This window comes from Phyllostomus discolor, chromosome 6, assembly GCF_004126475.2.
Source record: "Phyllostomus discolor isolate MPI-MPIP mPhyDis1 chromosome 6, mPhyDis1.pri.v3, whole genome shotgun sequence".
Lineage (NCBI taxonomy): Eukaryota > Metazoa > Chordata > Mammalia > Chiroptera > Phyllostomidae > Phyllostomus > Phyllostomus discolor.
The window spans coordinates 65,540,728-65,565,184 of record NC_040908.2 but is presented as its reverse complement, the minus strand read 5'-3'; the positions used below and the strand labels follow the sequence as shown (position 1 = coordinate 65,565,184).

General features: G+C 36.5%; 1 protein-coding gene across 3 annotated transcripts in view; it reads left to right on the top strand.

Annotated features, from left to right (window-relative positions):
- ANAPC1 (anaphase promoting complex subunit 1) overlaps nt 1-24,415 on the top strand; it is a 76,558-nt gene extending 52,143 nt beyond the window's left edge. For all 3 annotated transcript variants that reach the window (XM_028514638.2, XM_036028285.1, XM_028514639.2), the window contains exons 28-39: nt 2,549-2,820; nt 6,836-7,070; nt 9,459-9,550; nt 10,744-10,878; nt 11,021-11,103; nt 11,993-12,071; nt 12,792-12,866; nt 17,970-18,046; nt 18,592-18,682; nt 18,780-18,833; nt 19,958-20,151; nt 24,285-24,415. In XM_028514638.2, coding sequence (XP_028370439.1) covers nt 2,549-2,820; nt 6,836-7,070; nt 9,459-9,550; nt 10,744-10,878; nt 11,021-11,103; nt 11,993-12,071; nt 12,792-12,866; nt 17,970-18,046; nt 18,592-18,682; nt 18,780-18,833; nt 19,958-20,151; nt 24,285-24,375 — 1,478 coding nt within the window. In that variant the 3' untranslated portion in view covers nt 24,376-24,415. The remainder of the gene's footprint in view (nt 1-2,548; nt 2,821-6,835; nt 7,071-9,458; nt 9,551-10,743; nt 10,879-11,020; nt 11,104-11,992; nt 12,072-12,791; nt 12,867-17,969; nt 18,047-18,591; nt 18,683-18,779; nt 18,834-19,957; nt 20,152-24,284) is intronic.
- Nucleotides 24,416-24,457: the final 42 nt, after the last annotated feature.

The window sequence follows — 24,457 nt, the reverse complement described above, 5'->3', positions numbered from 1 at the left end:
AATATATTTGGGGAGTGTAATCTTTTTTAGGATAATTGCTTAGAAGTAGAACTCTTAGGACAGTAAGATCTTAAGGCTCTGATGCAGCAGATTATCAAACTGCCTTTCTGATTGGATGCATGAACTTTTACTTCTACCAGGTAGAGAGTGCTTCGTTTCCAGTATTACTGATTATGGGTTTTATAGTGCCCGTTCACCTGAGACTAGTTTGAATGTGTTCTACAGTTGACATCATGTACAGTTAAAATTATGGAAATTCCTTAAAGTGTAGTGCATGTGGTTTCATGAGACCTGTACAAAATGTAGTTTATATTTCAAGTTGCATAATTTTAAAAATTCAGGGTCTCTCTCAGATTTATAAGGAGCAGTGCTTTCTACAGTATCACACCTAGTCTGGAGTCCTCATCTCAGTGACAGACACAGCAAGCAGAGTGACCATCACTATTTTAATGTTCTCTCTCTTAGAGATAAAGCATCTATGGCAAAACATGAACAGCCATTGAATCTTGATGTAGGGCATGGGAAATAGGTGTTTATTAGTCTTTGAAGTGTTTGAAGGTTTGCATAGAGAAGGCTTGGATTAGAAGAGAATCTCATGAGAAATTGGCAAATGTTAAAATGTATTAAATCTGGTTGGCCATGCTATGCTTGGGTGAATGTTATATACATGAATTATTGTCTTTTAAAAATATATTTAGTTAAATTTGCATGATTTAAAATGTGTTTATGACTGTAGTCCAAAATTTTATTGTTAGCCATTCTGGTAGGCACCCCCTAAGAAAAAGCTATCTTGATTTAATAATACTAATTTAGGAAAACATATTTTCTTAGTTTCTTAACTTGCCCACTGCTAGGCCTGTTGTACATTTTGTATGTTGTTCTTATTGAAGAATATATTCAGTTCTTATTACTTTACCCTTTGCTTTTCATTAATTTTGTGTACAGATATTACGTATTATGTATATGATGAGTTGCTGCTTTGCAAGATTTACTAGTTTTTTCATTGTTTATCTCTGTGCCTTTTTGAAAAAGTCAGAGTATAACTGATGAACTTGTTAACCAGTGTAGTGCTGCCACACAGCAACATTTGAACCAGATCTTAGGTAGAAAAAGCAAATGGTAAAGTCCTGCATTTTTCTTTGTGCTTGTGTCTGTGTGTGTGTTTGTGTACCCCAAGTAAGACATTGTGCATCTGTGTAAAATTTATTTTACATAACTTTCAGAACTGCTTTAAAACTATATTTTCAAACTTCTAGTGAATTGTGTAACTTTATGCAGTTTTTAGCATATTTATTTTATATATTCATGACTTGAGCCAGTGTAGAATATTAAAAATACAAAAAAAAATTCAGTATATGCTTACATAGGTAGATCAAAACCAGACTCAGGGAATTCGAAGAGAACATACCATTTAGTTAACATTGCTCTTAAATAAATTGACCACAGAATTATTAAATTTAATTAGTACTCTTACGGTTCACTGGGTAACTCAAGTCTATAAAACGATGCTTTTTATAGCACTACCTATGAATGAATTTGGTGTTATTAACAATAGTATATAATTATCATTATATATGTGTATATATATACACACACAGAGACATATATAAGTAAAAGAACAGATTTAAAAAGTTACTTGTCTCTTATTTTTATTTATTTTTTAATAGTTTATTTTTTATTGTATTTTTTCCATTAGCATTTCTCCCTTTTATACCTTCTTCCACCTCCACACATCCCCTTTCCCCTTGCAATCACCATACTTTTTTTTGTTAGTTCAGTTTGTTCATTAGATGCCACATGTGAGTGAGATCATATGGTATTTGTTTTTCTCTGACTGGCTTATTTCACTTAGCATAATGTTCTCCAGGTCCATCCATACTGTTGCAAAGGGTAAAATTTTCTTCCTTTTTACAGCCTAGTAGTACTCCATTGTGTAAATGTACTGTAGCTGTTTTATCCGCTCACCTACTGATTGGCACTTGGGCTGCTTCCAAATCTTGGCTCTTTTCCCTTAATGTCCTAAGAAAAATATGGTGTGGCATATTTAAAATTAACATTAGTGTCTCTAAACCTCATGTTGGAATTTATTGTTAACGTTGTTTAATTGTGACAGTAGTCTTAATTTTATTTTTTAATTAGCTTCCTGCTGTTTGAAAGAAAGATTTTAAAGCCATGGACATCCTCATCAGATCTCTAGAGCCCCATGTATTTTAGCAAAAAAGAAGATGAATTATTTTAAGCAATTAAGGTTTTCCACTTGCATCAGGTTTGACTCACATGCATGACAGTTTCAGGACTCATAGTAACTTAATATTATTAAGAGTTTTGAATGTAGAGAAAGCAATCTCTGTTCTCAAAAATCTAAATTTAACAACTTTGATTTTGTAAATTTATTTTTTTACAAGTCTTTATTTAAAAATTATTTAAATTGTTGTTCAAGTACAGTTGTCTCAACAAACTGACAGTAACCAGAGGGGAGGGGGAAAGGGTGTAATGGCGATTTTGTAAACTTCTGTTCTCTCAGTTTTACATTTGTTTGCATGAATAGGGCGTGCTCCTCCTCGGAACACAACAGTAGACCTTAACAGTGGGAACATTGATGTGCCTCCCAACATGACAAGCTGGGCCAGTTTTCATAATGGTGTGGCCGCTGGCCTGAAGATAGCCCCGGCTTCTCAGATCGACTCGGCATGGATTGTTTACAATAAGCCCAAGCATGCTGAGTTAGCCAATGAGTATGCTGGCTTCCTCATGGCCCTTGGCCTGAATGGGCACCTCACCAAGCTGGCCACTCTCAACATCCATGACTACTTGACTAAGGTGAGGACTTGTGCTCCCAGCTCCTGGGATTGTGCCTCACCTGGGCTGTTGCAATAGCTCTTAATTGTTCTATTTGCTCTTCTTTCTTTCTTCTTATACCTCTAAATCCATTCTGATAGCAGGCAGAGTAGTCTTTGTAAAGTATAAGTTGGAATGTATCACTTCCCTGGTAAGAACTGTGTAATGAATGGTCTTCCATTGCTCTGAATGTTCATTTAGGAGCCTAAGTGATCCTACACACTTCTCCAGCCTTACTTTGTACCAATTTTCCACTTGCTCCCCACACCCCAAATGGGACTGGCCATTTTAGCCCCTTGGCATAAACTTTTCCTCTTAGCCTAAACTCTTCCATTTTTATGCCATAAAAATTCACCTATTAAAGTATGCATTTTAGTGGTTTTTAGTATGTCCACAGATTTGTGCATTGTTATCACTGATAACTTTAGAACATTTCACCACCTTGTAAATGAACCTCATACCCAGTAGCAGTCACTCTCTGTTCCTCTCTCCCACCAGTCCCTGGCAGCCACTGATCTGCTTTCTGTCTCTATGGATCTGCATATTCTCAACCTTTCATGTGAATGGAATCATAAGATGTGTGGCCTTTAATGGCTGGCCTCTTTCTGTTAGGAGAATGTTTTCAATGTTCAACAATGTTATTTTTTGTACCAAGCATTTCATTTCTTTTTATAGCTGAATAAAAACTATTGTGTGGATATACTGTATTTTATTTATGCATGCATTAGTTGATGGGCATTTAGGTTATTTTTACTTTTTGGCTATTAAGAATAATGCTGCTATAAACATGGCACATGTTTTTGAGTGGGCTTATATTTTCATTTTTCTTGGGTATCTTGCTAGAAGTGGAATTGTTCCATCATATAATAACTCTTCATTGAAATTTTTGTGGAAGCACTGAACTGTTTTTCAGAGTGGCTACACCATTTTACAATTGCATCAGTAGTACCTAGGAGTTCTAGTTTCTCCACATTTTTGCCAATATCTGTTTTTTAAATTATAGTCATTCTAGTAGGTATGAAATAATGTCTCATTGTGGTTTTGGTTTGCATTTCCCTGATGGTTAATGATGTTGAAGATCATTTCATGTGCTCATAGGCTGTAAGTTTTCTTTGGAGAAATGTCTATTCATATTCTTTGCTTAATTTTTAACTGGGTTATCTTACTGAGTTGTATTCTGTATGTATTCTGGATAGTAGTTCATTAACAGGTAAAAGATTTGCAAATTTTTCTCTCCTTCTTCCAGTTTTTTTTTTCACTTTCTGATGCCATCTTTGAAAGACATAAGTTCTTAATTTTGATGAAAGCCAGTTTATAGATTTGTTTTCTTTTTTTGTATTTTTAAAGTACATTTTATTGATTATGCTATTACAGTTACCCCGTTTTTTTCCTCCCCTTTATTCCCCTCTGCTCTGCACCCCCCTTCCCACAGCATTCCCCACCCCCTTAATTCATGTCCATGGATCATATATATAAGTTCTTTGGCTACTCCATTTCCTATACCATTCTTAACTGCCCTTGGTCTATTTTGTACCTACCATTTATGCTTTTTATTCCCTGTACCTTTTCCCCCATTCTCCCCCTCCCTGCTGATAACCTTCCATGTGATCTCCATTTCTCTGGTTCTGTTCCTGCTCTAATTGTTTGCTTGGTCTTTTTTTTTTTTTCCAGATTCAGTTGTTGATAGTTATGAGTTTGTTGTCATTTTACTGTTATAGTTTTTGGTCTTCTTCTATTTCTTAGATAAGTCCCTTTAACATTTCATATAATAAGGGCTTGGTGATGATGAACTCCTTTAATTTGACCTTATCTGGGAAGCACTTTATCTGCCCTTCCATCCTAAATGATAGCTTTGCTTGGTAGAGTAATCTTAGATATAGGTCCTTGCCTTTCATGACTCCGAATTCTCCTTTCCAGCCCCTTCTTGGCTGTAAGGTTTCTTTTGAGAAATCAGCTGATAATCTTATGAAAACTCCTTTGTAGGTAACTCTCCTTTTTGTTGCTTTTCAGATTCTTTTTCAGATTCTTTCTTTAATCTTGGGTAACTTAAATTATGATGTACTTTGGTATGTGCTTGCTTGGGTCCATCTTCTTTGGGACTCTCTGAGCTTCCTGGACTTCCTGGAAGTCTCTTTCCTTTACCAGATTGTAAAAGTTCTCCTTCATTATGTTTTCAAATAAGTTTTCTTTATCTTGCTCTTCCTCTTCTCCTTCTGGCACCCCTATGATTCAGATGTTGGAACATTTAAAGTTGTCCCAGAGGTTCATAGCCTCTCCTCAGTTTTTTGAATTCTTGTTTCTTCATTCTGTTTTAATTGAGTGTTTGTTTCTTCTTTCTGTTCCAAATTGTTGATTTGAGTCCTGGTTTCCTTCCTTTCACTGTTGGTTCCCTGTATATTTCCCTTTATTTCACTTTTCATAGCCTACACTTCTTCCTCTATTTTGTGACCATACTCAACCATTTCTGTGAGCATCCCGATCACCAGTGTTTTGAACTTTGCATCTGATAGGTTGGCTATCTCCCCATTGCTTAGCTCTTTTTCTGAAGTTTTGATCTGTTCTTTCATTTGGGCCATATTTCTTTGTCTCAGTGGACCTGTTAAATTGTAAGGGGTGGAGCCTTAGGTATTCACCAGGGCGAGGCAACCCATGTCCTTGTATTGTGGTGCTGTATGTGGAGGAGAGGTCCGAGAGGAAACAGTGCTGCTTGCTTGGCTCTTGGCTGGCTTTCAGTCATTTCCCCCCTACCCACAATCAGATTGGGCCCTTCTGGTGCTGATTCCCGGGTGGGTGGGCTTATATACATCCTAGGACCCTGCGGGTCTCTCCAACGAACAGTCCTCTGAGGCTGGGAGTTTCTCCTGCCTCTGCAACACCCGCAGATTTTTATAGCCAGAGGTTTTGAGACTTTCTTTTCCCTATGCTGGAACCATGGCTTGCATGGTCTGTCTTGCTCCCCAGTTGTTCTCCCAGGTTTATCTGCATGCAAATGTGTGACTGCCTGTTCTGCCAGCCACCACCTTGCTGTGTGACTTCTCCACCCAGGCTTCCCATCTCCACCCTTTCTACCAGTCTGAATGAATGTTCTTCTTTAACTCCTTGGTCAGACTTCTATACAGTTTGATATTCTGGCAGTTCTGGTTGGGTTGTATTTTGTTTTTAAATTTGTCCTTCTTTTGGTTGTGCAAGGAGGCAAAGTATATCTACCCACACCTCCTCTTGGCTGGTGTGGGTTAATCTATTTTTTCTTTGGTGGTTGTGCTTTTGGTGTTGTGTCCAAGTTATTGCCTGGTCTGAGGTCACGAAGATTCACACCTATGTCTTCTAAGAACTTTATAGTTTTAGTTCTTACATTGAGTTCTATGATCTATTTATGGTAATTTTTGTATATAATATAAGGAAGGGCCCCACTTCATTCTTTGGCATCTGGCTCTCCAGTTATCCCAGTTCTATGTTTTGATAAGACTGTTCTTTTCAGATTGGATTGTCTTGGCACCCTTGTCAGTGGACCATCAGTGTGAGTGAGGGATTATTTCTGGATCACCTCAGAGACATTTACATGTTCTCTCACTCGACATCAATCTCTCGTTTTAAAGTTGAGCGTTCCCCTTTCTGCCACTTTTCTGGCTAATTTGTGCTTATCCTTTGGGTCCTATTGTGAATTTTACTCTTTTTAGAGATTTCTAATAATTCCTCAGCCTCTCCTAATCTAAATTTGGCACCTTTAAAATACTCTTTTGTATTACTTTGCACTTTTTCAATGCATTACTTTTTAATATTGTATTTGTATGTTTTTAGTTTGACATTTTTCCCTATTTGGGCAGTAGCTTCATGAGGACAAGGACCATGTCTGTATAGTTTGTTGTTGTATTCTTGGTGCGTCTCACTGTGTTTGTCACATAAAAGTACTTATTAAAAGTACTGACAGGCAATGTTTTATTTTAAACTTCTGTCTCTTTTGGTAGTGGCTTAATTTTCTATATCTTTTCTGTTGTAGGGTCATGAAATGACAAGCATTGGACTACTCCTTGGTGTTTCTGCTGCTAAGCTGGGCACCATGGATATGTCCATTACTCGACTGCTCAGCATCCACATTCCTGCTCTCTTACCCCCAACATCCACGGAGCTTGATGTTCCTCACAATGTCCAGGTGGCGGCAGTAGTTGGCATTGGCCTCGTATATCAAGGAACAGCTCACAGGCATACTGCGGAAGTCCTGTTGGCTGAAATAGGTATGATTAATAGTGCTGTGTCTTCATTAGTATACATTTCCCGCTCCACAGGAACCAAAGTAAGAATGATAGTAAAATTATAAAAATTAAGGAAAAAATAGTAGCTGATGTGAGGATGGAGATGATCTGATACTAATAAAAAACGACAAATAATGTTTTTCAAGGCTGGTATTACTGTGCAGGTAATCAGTCTGCATTTTTATTTGGCAAGCTGAGTAATGTCAGTGATGCCACTAATGAAGTGGTCTCAGTGCCATGTGAGCCTGCTTTTATCCTGCTGGTTCTGCCAGGCAGTGTCTAGCAGTGGTCTGCACCTAAAACTCAAAGGTGATTATTTTGGTCCTCAAAACACACAGTGTTTTTTCTGTTGGACAAAAGCACCTCCAAGAGAATGGAAGTGATAGATTCCTGCTTTCCTCCTTTACATGCTAGTGGGTGTGTTGGTAATGAAATGCATTTTCCGTGTTGTCATCTATTTTTGGCCTACGGAGATGCCATTGGCATTATTAGTATTGGTAGTAGTTTAGATATATACTTAAATGTCCTGTTCTATCCTATTCAGGATCTTTTCTACAGATATTTGAGGATATATTGTTGAAGATACTTTATTCTCTAGGTTGATTGGAGCAGTCAGCTGTTGCCACGGTGCCGCTACATAACAAATAGCTGCACGGTTGGCCTGAGCATCTCTACAGTTCTGGCTCTGCTCCAGGTGCCTTATTCTGGGGCCCAGGTGGGAGGATGTGCTGCTTTAATAGTGACGACAGAAGGCAGAGAGAGAAACCAATGTTGGAAGCACAGTTCAGGCCTTGGCTTAACATTGCGTCAGCTGAGATCCTAGGCCAAAGCTAGTCACACATCCACTGTAAGACAGTCGAGAGTGTGGGTGTGTATGTACTGTCACTGTAGGGCCATGAAATATTAGAACAAACAGTTTAGTCTGCTATAGTGATGAAATAAATTGTTCTCAAAACTGAAATTTTCCTACAAGATAATTTAACATTCTTTGCCTATTTTATAATGGTATCTGATGATATATTCCATACGAGATATCTGATTGGCAGCTTCATCATGATGACACACCCACTCATGCATCACATCTCATGCAGAGTTTTTTGGGGAAACATCAAATCACACAGGTGACTCAGCCCTGCTGCAAGCCTATATTTGGCACTTTGTAACTTTCGGCTTTTCCCAAAACTAAGGTCACCTTTGAAAGGGAAGAGATTTCAGACCATCCGTGAGATTCAGGAAAATATAACAGGGCAGCTGATGGCCACTGGGAGAACTGTGTGAGGTCCCAAGGTGCCTACTTTGAAGGGGACTGAGGTGTCATTGTCCTCTGTACAATGTTTCTTGTATCTTGTATCTGCTTTAATAAATGTCTCTATTTTCGTATTACATAGCTGGACATCTTCTGGACAGACCTCATATGTCTCACAGCCATAGCACACACTTTCATAATGTAAATGGAAGATTGGATTCTTGTAGCTCTTTTATGTAGTTACATACTGTCAGAATGTACATACTGTTTTAATACTGCCCTTTTCATATATCATTGCCATAAATGTTTTTAACAATTAATTTTGTATTGTTTAATATCATTGAGTTGGTATTCTATAAATTGCCTAATTATTTTCTTATTTTCAGGTCTTTCAGGTTGTTTCTAATTCTTTACTATTATGCATAAACATTATCTGATTACTTCTGTATAATACTTTTTTGATTGCATTTTTTCCTGAAGATAAAATCCCAGGAATGTGAACTTTTGGTGGGGGGGGGGGCCTTTATATATAATACATTTTGCTGCCTTCACAGGTAGACTTAGTGTTATGTGGTGCTTTATAAATTTTGCATCTAGCCAAACTTTTAGGATGAATACACAGAAATTCTGCCATAGTAGGGTAGCTCAGAATTTATATATTCAAAGGAAGTGTCTCCAAACAGAATATTTAATGTGCTTAAAAACTTGTAGGAAGTATCCATTCTATCCATTATCAGTATTTCAATATGGTCTCACAACATCTAATGAATAGATTTGAAAATAAAAAGCAAATACAAATGCAAAAGATTAAAAATTAAAACTTTTTGAGCACTCCTCCCTTTAAAAAATTTTCCCAACTTCTTAGTAATTAAAAAAAAAAATCAAACCTAAAGTTTCACAGTATTTTAAAGTTACTGCTTTTAAATTAGAAAATTAAAAGAGTCGTTTTGGGATTTATTTTGTAGTAAACTGAGAGTTGTGGATAACATTTGTGATAATGTCCTGTTTTTTGAGTGAGGTTATACTGAAACCGTAGTTCTTATGCAGTTTACTAGAAAGTTGACTCTGAAATTCTTCTGAAGATTTTGAGGCAAGCTTCAATCACGTTATTTCCTCTTTCACAGGACGGCCCCCTGGCCCCGAGATGGAATACTGCACTGACAGAGAGTCCTACTCTTTAGCTGCTGGCTTGGCCCTGGGGATGGTCTGCTTGGGGGTAAGCACAGTCTGTGCCTTCTGAGGCTTCAGTGATGACATCTGCTTGTGGAGATGAAGAATCTTGATACTTTACTCTGAGTATTGCTCTGCCATACTGTGATTTGATTTAAACTGTTTCTTAGTTGTTTCTTCTTTCTGGATACTTTTAAGACATAAGATGAAGTGACAGCCTAATCACACAGAAAACAGCAAGTAGTCAAAAATGTATCTATGATGGGGAACTTGACGGGTCTGTAGTAGTTGGTAGAGAGAAGTCACAGCCTTTTCTTGGCCCCCAGTTGTTCACTAGGCCTGACAGAATGTTGCCACAGAAGCATTTGCTTTGTGGCAGTACCGTGATGACCCATTTTTAACCCCATCAATGAGACATAATAGAGAATTATCAAAAACATTTCATTCAGTGACTGTCAGCTGGAAGGTGGGTTCCTTGAAGAACCACAAATACATTGTTAAATTGAAATTATATTATACAAAACAGGATGACAGGTGCTTGAGTCTTCACATTTTTACTTTAACTACAGGGGCAAATGATTCAATGAAAAAGCTTGAAAGTGGGCATTGGGACCTGAGTCTGGTCCTGACTAGTGAGTCTTGTCATTTAACTACAATATTGTCCAGTGGTGGTTGAGCAGCTCCATAGACTGTGGGGCCAAACTGCGTGTGTCATGTCCGGCCCTGCCACTTGCTAGCTGTGTCACTTTGGGCTTTACTTTCCTCACCGATAAAATAGTAGCTATTTGATAGAACTGTCGTATTAAATAAGCTAATCTATGTTAAACACACAGAATAGTACCTGGGATGGAGTAACTGTTCAATAAGTTATTTTTATTATTATAGTTATTGTTGCTCAAATGGTTCATAGCCACAATAATGAAGCAATTCAGATGTTCATAGTTTAGTTTTCATTTACATACTTAATATTTTCTTTGACTTTTAGTGCAGGTAACTGTATTTTGAGGCCTTTATGTGTTTTGTGACATGAAAGTGTTAACTTGAACGTAGAAACATTGTAATTTTAATGTGAAGTATTAGTAGCTTGAGTATTAACTCATAGTAATAGTTATTTTAATTGGAAAAAACCTCATAATACCCTGCTTTGAAGTTAGTTCATTCTCTTCCTTTTCATGGGTATGTGTTACGGACCTTATTTTTTAAGATTTCCTTTCACATCTCTATTACTTAATTTTCCAGCATGGCAGTAATTTGATAGGTATGTCTGATCTCAATGTGCCTGAGCAGCTTTATCAGTACATGGTTGGCGGTCACAGGCGTTTTCAAGCAGGAATGCACAGAGAAAAACACAAGTCTCCAAGTTATCAAATCAAAGTAAGTCTGGATCAGAGCAATAATTTGAAAATAGTTTTTATATCAATCTTTATAAATGTTAAATTTAAGCATAAGCTAGTATTCAGAAGAATTTTATAATAATTCACAACTCTCTTACACAAATAAACTTTCCTTTTAATAGGAAGGAGATACCATAAACGTGGATGTAACTTGTCCAGGTGCCACTCTTGCTTTGGCTATGATCTACTTAAAAACCAATAACAGGTACTGCATCTCTGACCCCGCCCCTGGCCAGACAGTGGGGCTTCCTTTCTCACCTCAGTTGTAAAACCAAAGGATCCTGGTGGATTTATTTCCCCTCTGCTAGATCAACCTGATTTTAATTCTCTCAGATGCTACAGATTATATAGATTTTTTTATCTAGAAATAATTTATTTTCCTATTTTAATGATATTTGACAATATAATTGCCAATTTTTATTCATTTCTGTATCATAGTTGTCACAGAAATGCCCCAACTGCTTTTCATTAATTTTGCATGTCATTGTGAGGACTGGTAAAACCAGAAACACTTAACATTTTTCTCTTCTGTGTTCCTATTTATAAAAATGGTTTCTGCTTAGTTCAAGTTTTCCTAGTGAACCACACCATCTACTTTTCCAACTCCCATTATTATTGCTGACACTTGAGAGTAGATCTTTGGCATTTATTCTTTCACATTGTGCATAGGAATGTAAGTTGGGTAGGAAACAGTAAACTCTGCTTAAGTCTTTTAATTTAAAAAATATCCTAAGATTCAAGGAATTTTTCAATGTTGTATATTCCTCCTCTTAGAAAAAGTGAATGTATGCAAAATTAACCAAGTGGCTAAGAACGGGCATTTGTTCATTTACTATTTGGATGAATGTGTATGTTAATCCTTTCTTGGCACCGGAGTAAGACAAAACTAAACATATCTGCTCTTGTGGAGCTTGTTATTGTGAAACATACAGATACATAATAATTGTTATGTTAGAGGATGTAAAGTACTATGTATGCAAAGGAAATAGGACAGTGGATGGAGTTGGGGAAAATGTTGTGAAATCCATCTTGGGCTTCTCGATTATTTTGCCTCTTCCTGAACAATGTGCTTACTGATATCTTCAACTAACCAGGTCCATTGCTGATTGGCTCCGAGCTCCTGACACAATGTATTTGCTGGACTTTGTAAAACCGGAGTTTCTCTTGCTTAGGGTACAGTGCTTTGCATTTTTTCATTTCTTTTAACATGAGGAGCCTGTATGTGGTTCTCAGCTTCAGCTAGCAAATAAATACATGTTTCTACAAGGGAACCTTTTACTGTTAATTCATTATGTACATGAAATTGGTAGCATTCTTTTAAAGTTTTCCACATTTAGCTGTAGGAAGGCTGGAAAAGCAGCTACATTGACATATTGTATCTGGAGTTAACATTTCAGATTTTCACATTATTCAGAACTTCCTAACAAGCAGCAAGTGACTGGGGTTTCACTACTGCTTTCATTATTAGTAAGGGTGCAATATTACTATTAATGGTATAATTAATGACAATAACTGTTCAACATAATTGCCTAAATTATTCCCTGTATAATGTTAAAATTTGTATGTTTTTAGCCTGTGAAAGCCTTGAAATTATGTAGACAGGGCTATGATTTTTTTCTTTTGTGGAACAAGTTATAAAACATCCTCATTGGCTTCTCCAAATTGTAATGACAGTCAACTCAATTTTAGGTCTTTTTTTTTGTATTAAAATATAAATCTTTATTTTAATGATTGGTTTAGGTTGATTCTGTATACTTACTTTATTTTTCAAAGGACCATCCTTTGGGAACCGATTTTTAAATTACTCTGTTTAACATTATTATTATAAAATATGTGAACTTTTATAATAGTTCTGCCTGCTCTAATTACTTTTTTCTGTATTACATTTTAAAGACGCTTGCTCGATGCCTGATTTTGTGGGATGATATTTTACCAAATTCCAAGTGGGTTGACAGCAATGTTCCTCAAGTAAGTACATATAATAAATTTTGTTATATCTTTAATGGCATAAAATTATGATTTCTTCTGAGCTATTTCAAAACCCTATAAAATACTTAAGAAGGCAATATTGATGATTATGGTACCTCTTGAAAACATAGGAACTTTCATTTTAAGTTTGTGTGCTGATCATAGATCAACTTTTCTTTCTGGTCCCAGATTCTAAGAAATTGTACTTTTTAAAAATTATCTTTACCAAAGTACCCTAAAAAAGCATTTTTGCCATTTTTATCCTAATTAGGTACATATTTATCTAAGATACTATTTTTACTTTGTGACAATTTAAATCTCTTATAGAGTAACTTATTTTAATTACTTAGTGGCATATTTACCCAATAAGCCAAATAGTTACAAATAAGCAGACTCCATAAAAACTCCAAATCAAACATTATGATAAATATTGCCCTTTAATCAACAGTCCATTTCTGGTGGTGTCAGTTCCATTTTACTTATAAAATAAATCTATTTGTCCTTGAGAATGCTTGAGAGTATTTCCCCCAATATCTACATAAGGAAAAGTTCAAAATAAAGAAAGGTTGAAAGAACTTTATGGACACACCCATATTACCAATTAGATTCTACAGTTAATTTACTGTATAAACTTGTTTAATCACATGTCTGTCCATTTATTCTTTATCCAGTTCATTGTTTTTGATAAATGAGGTCATATTTCAGTTAGTTGCAGCCAGTACTGTACTTCTCCCTAAATATTTCAGCATATGTATCAATAACTAGAATTCAGCATATGTATCAGTGACTAGTATTTATCTACATTCTTTCCTTTTAGGATGAAGTTTATATACAATGAGAAGTGCAGATCTTAAGTACTGTATTTTTCAGACTATAAGACGCACTCCCCCCAAATTTCGGAGGAAAAGGCAGGTGCATCTTATAGTCTGAATGTAGCTTACCTGGCTCACTGGGGCGGGGGGGGGCAGCAGCAGTGGAGCAGGGTCACAGGAGCAGGGTTGCTGCTGCATTTTCCTCCCAAAGGGGGTGGGGAGGGTGCATCTTATAGTCTGAAAAAAAACGGTATATTATTTGGTAAGATTGACTAAAATATATGCTTATGGAAACAAACATTCATCAAAATGGCTAGCAGTTCCCTCCTTCCCCTATCCAGTCTGTTCACTTACCCCCTCTTCCAAGGCAACCAGTTTTCTGATGCTTTTCCAAAATAAATTAGTTTGCCTGATGTAGAACTTTATGGTAGTGGAATCACATAAAACATACACCCTTTGTATAAGAGTTTTTTCATGATTGTGAGGTATTAATGGTTCATCCTATTTATTGTTAAGTACTATGCCACTGTCTAAACATACCACAGTTTCTTTTTCCATTCCCCTTTGTTAGACACCCCATTCCAGGTTTTAGCCATTGTAAATTAAGGCCATAAATACTCTTATACAAATATTGTTGTACACTTACATTTTAATTTTTTTTGAGTAAATATTTAAGATTGGAGTTACTGAGGTGAGGAGTAGATGATGTATTTGGTTTTATAAGGACTGGTTAATATTTTCCTGGAGTTTGTACCATTTTACACTTGGGCCAAGAGTGTATGAAAATGCTGGTGCTGTACATCTTGTCCATATTTGGTGTGGTAATCTTTTTAATTTTAGTTCTGCTGGTAAATTTGTAATGATATTTAGCATGTAGTTTCCATTTCTATTTCCCTGCTGACTAATGATGAGAGAACATAGTTACTTTATATGTTCTTTTGTGTGAAGCCTCTGTTCCGATCTTGCCTTTTTTTTTTAATGCATTTTTGCCCTGGCTGGATGGCTCAGTTGATTAGTGTTGTCCCATACATCTAAAGGTTGCAGGTGTGATTCCTGGTCAGGGCACATACCTAGGTTGTAGGTTCAGTCTCCAATTGGGGCACGTATGGGAGGCAACCCATTGGTGTTTTTTTTTCTCTCCCCGCTGCCCCCAAATCAATAAACATATCCTCAGGTGAGGTTTTTTTAAAATGTATTTTGTCTTTTTATTATTGAGTTGCTAGAAATTTTAATACATATGAGAAGCTTATTCTTTCTGATACATGTTTTGGAAACATTCCTCCCAGTCTCGTTTGCCTGTTCATTTTTTTAGTAATATTTTTGCTGAGCAGAAGACTTTAAAAGTTTGATAATGACTAGGTTATCAGATTTTATTTTATGGGTATTGTGTTTTGTGTCCTATGAAAAAAAATTTGCCTAACTCTAAGTCTTGGAGATATTCACTTGTTTTTTTTTTTTTTTTCTCTAAAACCTCCAATATTTTAGCTTTTGTGTATAGTTATGTCATTCATCTCAAAGTAATTTTGTTTTTGGCATCAGGTAGGCGTTGAGGTTTTAATTTTTTTAAAAGTATGGATGTTGAGTTATACTAACACCATTTGTTGAAAACACCTGCTTTTCCCTATTGAATTTCTATGGCTCCTTTGTCCAAGTCAAATGAGCATGTAAGTGTGGGCTTATTTCAGCGCCCTATTCTGTTTCTTTAATCTATTTGTCCTTATGCCAGGATCATACTCTTGATTACTGTAGTGAGTTCTGAGGTCAAGTAGTGCAGTGGTCCCCAGCCTTTTTGGCCTCAGGGACCAGTTTCTTGGAAGACAGGGCAGGGAGGGGGTGCAACAGGAGGCACTTGAGGACTGGTTGGGGACCCCTGAAGTAGTGCATGTCTGCCATTTTTGTTGTTTTTCGTGATTTCTTTGAATTCTGTAGGTCATTTGCTTTTCCATGTAAAATTTAGAATCAGCTTATTAGTATCAATATAAAAGTCTGGTGGATTATAACTGAAATTGTATTAAATTTATATAGGTAAATGTATGGAGAATAGATAATTAAACATTGAGTCTTCTAGTCCAAGAATATAGAATCTCTCCATTTCAAAATTTCTCTCAGAATGTTAAGGCTCTTGAACAGTTTTTAATGTTTTTTTCCTAAGTATTTTACTTCTTTTATTATATAGCAAGTGGAATCTTTCTGTAGAATTTCATTTTCTGATTGCTTTCTGCTATACAATTGATATAAAATATGAAATTGATTATTTGTGTATTGGCCTTTTAACCTGTGGTATTTAAATGCATATATTAGTTACATAAATCATTATAAAGATAAATATTATGTTAGGTACCTTATTGTCATTTTTTTCCAAAAAGACTCCCTTCTGATTGTCTGATGTGGCACTGTGCTGTAAGTTGCTCAGGTGTATTGCCCCCTGTATGTGGGTGGGAGCGATGAACTCTTCCTAATGTTTGTGGGTCCTTATACTATAAACTCCTCAAAGTCAGCTACTGTTTCCCTTCCATCTTTTTTTTTCTAGCAACTAGTATCTTTTTTTCCCTAGCTCTAGTGGCTAGAGCTCAATACATTACTATTACATTGAAAGAGGACAGATTGGATCAAAATCATCCAGCTAGTAAGGGGTGGGGTCAAAATAAAACTAGCTGTAGGATTTTAGATTTTGAGATTTTTGCCTTGGACAGAGGAGTTTGGTGGTCTTTTTTTATTCTAAAAAAATAACTGGATTTATTAGTTAACTTTATGATACATCTCAACATACTTTTATTTCTTTTGTTTATTTTTTAAATAACATTTTATTATTTAGGCTGGTACAGTTGTCCCAATTTTTCTCCCTTCTCCCCCTTTCACCCAGCCCACCCCCCACTTTCATAACCAGTCCCAGTGGGCTTTTCCTACTCATGTCCTGTGTGCCTCAACTTGCCCTTGAGGGATTACATCTCTCCCTTTGATTACTCTTTATATTGTTGATTATTTTTAAATATTAGGAGACCATAGAAAGGTGAAAAGGACCAGATTGAAGAGGGTTCCCCCTCTCCCTCCATACAGTTGTTTATAACCCAGGCTCTTAGTGATACTTTTAAATGGTTTATGATTGACGTGCTATTATGATAGGGGTGGTGCAGATCAACAATAATAATAGCAGCTAACGCTTTATATAAAGGACTTACTGAGTGCTAGGCATTACTTCTAAGAGCTTTGAGTAGATTAAGTCTTCTAATTCTCACAGAAACCTAGAAGGTAGGAAACCCTATTCTGCTGATTTTACAGGGGAGGCATAGAGCAGTCGGGAATCTTGCCTGTGGTCACAGGGCTAGTGTGTGGCCCTGCAGGGCTCAAACGTAGGCCTTCAAGCTCCTTTCGAAGATCAAAAAGGAGCTTACAAATGCTGTCATCAGGTTACACACACACACACACACACACACACACACACACACACATTGAGTTGACCAAAAAGTCCAAGTTTTTTGATTTGGTGATGTTTAGTCATAAGAAGATTATATTGCAAGCAATTTCTGAATATATATTGTTTTATCATAGAAAACATCCTGAAACGTTATTTTCCTGAGCCGTCTTCTAAAAAGAATAGGAATAAATCATCAGAGTTTCTCCATTCTATGTACTTGCTTTCATATGTTTAGAAAATATATAGCTTTTTCTCTTTTATTTGTAATTTTTTTTTAAGTGAAGCAGACCAAATCCCTTCTTAGTTATTAAAGTTAGATATTCTGGGTTAAAAAAAATTCTTGTTCACTACCTGTAGGAAAGGGGTGGGTTTCTATATAGTAGTCACAGATGAACACATTGACATTTCAGCTTAACTTGAGTAATTAATCTAATGGCCAGCCTCACCTGTGGTGAGCTTAATGCTAGAAATGTCCCACGGCCAAGTGTATGTCTCTTTGTAGAGTTCTCTCCAAGTGCATTTTCCTTTCATGCTGCTTCCCTGCACCCCTGCCCCAACTTTCCTCTGTAGCCATCATCTTCCATTTCAGCTCACTGGTGTGAAATAGTATTACTCTGCTGTTGTTTCAGAATATACTTAAGTCCTGTCGTTTATGTTCATTTAGTCCTTTTCAGTTTTTTTTCTCATTTGGGCCATCTTAGACTTGAAATTAGGTTGCATGGACATTATTACAATATGGGCCTTTGAATGAAATGGCTTGGCAGAGCTTCTTTTATGTAAACATGGCCAAGATAAGCAATGTGTTATTTTTCAGATCATTAAATATTTGTAACTTGAATATTAATGTTCAGGTATTCTTGGTTTGTATCTTAACAGATTATAAGAGAAAATAGTATCTCTCTCAGTGAAATTGAATTGCCTTGCTCAGAGGATTTGAATCTGGAAACCTTGTCGTAAGTTATGAAATGTGAAATACAAATGAGCTGTCCTAGCATCTGTCAGATGAACAATAGGAATGTGCTCTACTGTAAGAGCTGTGCTGCCCTTGACCTTTGAGTGATTCTGAATCCCTGTGTTTCTAACCATTGCCGATCAGATGTTCAGAAAGATGATTTCTTTTGTTTGTTTGCTTTTGTTTAGGTCTCTGAAGTGTAGCGCTCTTGCTCTTAAAAACTAACATTGGAGATTTAATTTGTACATATTCTCCTTTTATTCTTTCCATTAAAAAATGGCAGTGATATATTTTTCTTTTTTTTTTTTGCTGCACGAAACATGCAGGCAAGAGGTGCACTTTATCAGTGATGGCCACATGGTATTTCTGCCAAAGAAAATGGCACAGGTACCTGCTGATTGAGTAGAGGCACAGTGGCGCGTTTCCAGAATAGAAACTCACTTAGAGACAGGGAGAGTTATTATTTTTACCCAGAGATAATACTTACAGTGAATTTGAAGGCAGAATGATGATGACAACAGTGAATTTCTTATAATCTGTCTCTAGGCAAGCACATGTCTACATAATTGCGGGAGCCTGTTTGTCTCTGGGTTTTCGATTTGCTGGCTCAGAAAATTTATCAGCGTTTAACTGCTTGGTAAGAAGTATCTTAGTTTACTCTATTTTGTTTTCTTGTTTCACAAAGTCTTAATATGCTTCCTCCTGACTTTAAGTTTTTTCTTTTGTTTTTGCAGCATAAATTTGCAAAAGATTTTATGACTTATTTGTCTGCACCTAATGCTTCTGTGGTAAGTCTTTTTTTGGAATCTTAAGCTAGAAGAAAATTCACAAATAATACAGTTACTTGTATATTGTCAGTCTCTGCAGTTTGTTTGAATTTAGAATGGGAGATTTGAAGTTTTATTTTTATTCTGGGATATCATTTAGGTGAGAATGTGATTACGCTTGAAGGTTGCACAGGTCTCTAAATCTCGTGACAAGAGAATAAATAAGAAAAGCTGTATCCTCCATGGATTCTCATACTGTCTGCCATTCTGTCTCAGTACTGAATGTTGGTAATGGCCTCAAAATTAGTATTCAGTAAACATGGAGTTGTTTTTAAGGAGTTGCTGCTGTGATGATGGGAAAACTGCAAGATTCTATTTCCTGGTAAAATCCACACAGATTTATGCAACATTTTTTATAATGTGAGAAAATTAGAAACATCAAAAAGTCTAAAAGTTGTTAAATAAATTTGATTATAGTATATCTGTACCTTGTTAGACAAGGGGGTTATCAAATTGTATTCTAGGAGAGTTTGTTTTAAGATTGTTTATAATAGATTAAAAGGTTAAAAATATTGTGTATAGTAATATCTTAATTTCATTTGGAAAAATATGTATGTAAGTGCAGGAAAAGATTTGGAGAAAAAGAAAGGTAAAATGTTTACTGAAGTTCTCTTTGGGTGTTTCTATTTCCAAGTAATTGTTACATCTTTTTGATATTTTATTTTTTGAGTTTTCTGCATTGAATTTAAATTTCATAATCAGAGAAAATATTTGTTTTTATAGATTTTTTAAAAGTTATAAACATTTGTAATCTAATGATAAGCATGTTAGTTTTGATAGTGAAGAAGTATAATACACAGCAGTGGATAATAAAGTAATGTTTGCCCTGGCCAGGTGGTTCACTTGGTTTAGAACATCGGCCTGGTGCGCCAAGGTCGCAGGTTGATGGCTAGTCAGGTTGATACACGAATCAACCAATGAATGCATAAAGACGTGGAACAACAAATTGATGTTTCTCTCATTTTATCTTGATCCTTTCCTTTCTCTCTAAAAATCAGTAAGTAAAAATTAATAAAAAAAGAAATGTAACATGACAGTTGATAATAAAGAAATGGAATATGGCAGCCTTCTTTTTGTATTTCCAGACAGGTCCCTACAACCTGGAAACGTGCCTAAGTGTGGTGCTGCTGTCTCTGGCCATGGTCATGGCTGGCTCAGGGAATCTAAAGGTTTTGCAGCTTTGTCGTTTCTTGCACATGAAAACAGGTGGTGAAATGAACTATGGTTTCCACTTAGCCCATCATATGGCACTTGGGATTCTATTTTTGGGAGGAGGAAGGTAAATGAATATTTCTTTGATGAGATCATAGCAAGATCGATCTATAAGAATGACTTATTTCGAATTTGAAGATGCATGGAAATTTTTTATTCTGGTTAGCTGTTAGCTTATCTGGAGGCATTATTATACTATAAAGGGGCCTTTTTATGGTTTAACCATCAATTTATGCCCTGCTTGGTAGAATTACCATCCTCTCCTTAACATACTTAGCATCACTGCATTTCTCAGAAGAGTATATAATTCAACACTTCACTGCTAAGCCTCTTGTTCCCCACCATTGAAGGATTTTACCCTTTTACTAAAGTGTTTTCTCATGAAGGTCATAAACACTACAGCCAGCAAACCCTATGAGATTTCCTTAGTGTTCAATTTCACACTCTCTTTCCGTTATCTATCATTCCTAACCACCTTATCTTTTTGTAAGACGTCCCTGGCTTTTATTGATCTGTACTGAATACACACACACACACTGTAAGTCAGAGGAGCACAGCTCGGGAACAACCTGCAGTCGTGCTGCGGAGATCAGGACGTAGCTGAGAACGCCTCTCTGCTCTGGCCTTGCCTCTCCCTGTCACTGGTATTTTACTTCTGCCCAAAGATAGCCACTATTTATTGCTAGTTTTCTAACACCTTAGATTGGTTTTGCCTGTTTTTGAAATTCAAATGGAATCATACACTATGTATCCTTTTATAACTTTTTTTGCTGTGCATTGTATTTGTGACAGTGCTGTTGAATTCCATTGTGTGATAGGAATCAGTAGCCACAGTTATTGATTTACTTTGCTGTTGATGGATATGTTATATTATTTCTAGTTTGGGGCAGTTATGAATGATGCCGTTATGAATATTATTGCTTATGCCTTTGATTTATTGTATGTGGATCTGTTCCCTCAGTGGAATTCTGTCATAGGGTGTATGTTTATGTTCAGTTTCTGTAGACAGTGCCATCGGTGCTCCCAAGTAGCCATACCATTTTACATGTCCATCAGCACCACATGACATTCTAGTTGCTACCCATCCCTGTCAACACTTGCTATTAGTCATCTTAATTTTAGCTTTCTGGTAGTAGTATCTCATTGTGTTTTTAATTTTCGTTTCCCTAAATAATGATAATGACCAACTGGAAAACCTTGTATAATGTCCAGATCTCTCGCTACCTATTTTCATATTAGTTTACTTTTTTAAATTTTATTTGTGGTAAAATGTCATAAAATTTACCGCCTTAAATATTTTTAAATGTACAGTGTGGGGAACCCCAACCAACAGAGCTCTTCTGGCCTCTGCGGATGAGAATAAGTTGTCCCAGACATGATCTCTTATTCCGGCAGGAAAGGGAGTGGTGATTCCCTCTAGTGGAGAATGCCCCGAGCCCTTCTCCAAAACAGCTTTTATTAGGATCTGAATGTGTAGGGGACTGCAGCATACATGCATAGCTTGTAGCTTATTGATCAATGTCCAAAAGGCTATAGTCATAAAAAACTGACTATCTGCAGATAACAATTGAAGAAACACAGAGACTCTCTCAGCTCAGGGGTGGTGAGATGTGCTCACACCTGATGGTTGTAAAGGCGTGTTTCAGGGGACAAGGAGTTCACTCCTTATGCTTAGAACTTAATCGTCTGGTTTATATCAAGGGGGCTATGGCAAGGCAGAGCAAGCTTGGAAGGATACAATGTACGTTTCAGGCCTGATTTCCATGGAAACCCCCAGTGTTAGTGTTGGGCGGTGACTGCCACCTGTGTTTCCTGGCTTTCCAGGGAGACTCACTAGCCTGTTTCAAGGCCTGCTCTTACGGGGTTGTGGTCTCCAAAACCACCCAAAGTGGACCCCAACAGTACAGTTCAGTAGTGTTAAGTATATTCATGTTTTTATTGTAAAACTGAAACTCATAATACACTTTAATCAGCAACTCCTCTAGTTTGCTTTCCCCCAGCCCCTGTCAACCTCTGTTCTTTCTGTTTCTATTAATTTGTCGACTCCTTATTGCTTTATCACTGTTACCCTGAGGCCTCGGTCAGTTTGTGTGTTGCAGTTACCTTCTGCTCTGCGGCTCTTCTCTAAACTCGCTTAATGATGTCTTTTGGTGAGGAGAATTATTATTTTTATTTCATGGTTTGTGTTTTTTTGTCCTGATGAAATATTTTTCTACACCTCCCCCCAATGAAGATATTTGTCTTCCAGTTTTTTTAGCTTCTCCATTCATTACAATTTAAAACCTACCTGGAACTGATATTTTTGGTGCACTGTTATTGAGAAGTTTAAATTTTCTCACTCTTCTGCGGAACCACATTTGTTATAAATTAAGTGTTCTTATACATGTGTTTATTTCTGGGCTCTTATATTCAGTTGGTCTATGTTTCCATACTTGCACCAATACCACACTTTCTTAATTATTGTAGCTTTATAGTAAGCTTTGATATACAGTAGAATAAACCCTCCATACTGGGATTTTTTCTCAGTAGTGTGTTTTTCTGTTCTTGGCGCTTTGTAGTTCCATACTGTATTAGTGTTGGAATTCCTTTGTGATTGCCACGGTACATAGCCTGCGGAAATGTTGATCAAAATAGCACTGAGTCCGTACACAGGTTTGGGAGGAATGGGAGTCTCAATACCAAAGTCGCAGCGTTGAATCTTCCAGGCAGTCAGTGTGGTGTTCCCCTGCATTTACTCTGCTCTAGTGTGTATGACCCTGGTGCACAGACACAAGTTCTACAAGCCATGTGGGTTCATTCATCCTCTTTCAGACCAAACTAAACATTGGAACTTGCCTTTACAGCGCATAGAAAGTAGAGGTTGTCAGAAAGGTTGCATGCCCTTTTAGCAGGTTTTCTACACTTGTTCTTTCTCTAACCACTGAGAATTAAGAATGGCTGAAGAAATGTTAGTATAAAAATTCTTATTTTATGAATTTTGAAATTCTGTTTTCCTTTCATAGTAAGCCCCTGCATTCATTTTACTCTCTTATTCAACCCCATCTCTCATCATTATATACTACATGACCCTACTTGCTCATACATGTTGAGTAGGCTTTCTCCCACGCTGCATCTGCCTTTCTAGTGATTCCTGGTTGTTTGATGGTTATGTGTACTCTGTGACAGCATGTAAGTTTCTGACAGCATAGCTCCACCCTTATGTTTAACCTCAGAATTCCCAACATTAATATCTAATGCTTGTCTTTGGATTTTGGTTTCATCAAAATGGTAAAGAAAAAAATGCACATGTCAAAATATTTCCTTAAATTTTGAAATCTTTTCTTCCTAAATTAATTAAATATGTGTGTATGATAAATGCTAAATTCTTACCCTATTTGAAAATAGAAACAGGGACAGAGGTTGGGGGAATATGTGTGTGAGTGCATATAGTAAAATTTATAAATATACTGAATCTCTTCAGTGGTGGTTTTATATAATGTCCTGTACAATCTTTATTTCAAGATATTCGCAAGATAAACTAGAGCTTTAATTTGCCCATTTGCCATGCTGAATTTGAGCAACATTAAAATAATTTAAGGAAGATTTTAAAAGATTTTGCTTTACTAAGATTTGCTTTAGTAAGAGTTTGTGGATTTTATAAAATAAGTTTATCATTGATAATGAAAAAGCTATTCATATTTTGAGAAATAGTTATTTATGCAATCACTGTAACTTAATGATAACTTTGCCTTTTTTATTAGTTTATCAGTCTGAGGAATTATTCATGCTTTACAGAAATAGAAAGTTTGAGGTGTCCAAGAAAAAAACCTTGTGTTTTTAAAAGTAATGTTCATAATTTTATAAATAGGTATAAATAAAACTGGAGAATAAGGAGGTATACTCTGTACCTGACTTTTTAAATGTCTATAATCTCTAGGATCACACTCATGGCCCTCAGTACTGTGCTTATTTTAGATTAAAACTTTGCTTACTCAAATTTTATAATTTAACATTTGTGGAATGATGCATCTGCTTTAAGTAGTATATAATCTTGAAATGGTTTGTGGACCAAGAAGGAAATGTTCATAGCACTGACACATATTTTCAAGGTCTTGACAACACCTTGTCACAGTGAGGACCCGATTGCCTGGTTTTCAAGAATGCTGTGCGAGTTTGGCAGTATCACTAATTCTGTCTGCGCCTGCTGCATTTACCTTGCAGGTACTCTCTGAGCACCTCAAACTCCTCCATCGCTGCTCTCCTCTGTGCCCTTTACCCGCACTTCCCTGCTCACAGCACTGACAACAGGTGAGTCCAGTGATTCTGTTCTCAACGTGATCTTTTTTAAGCTCTCTAAGGGGATAAGCTGATCGTGTTTTGTTTTCATGGATTCA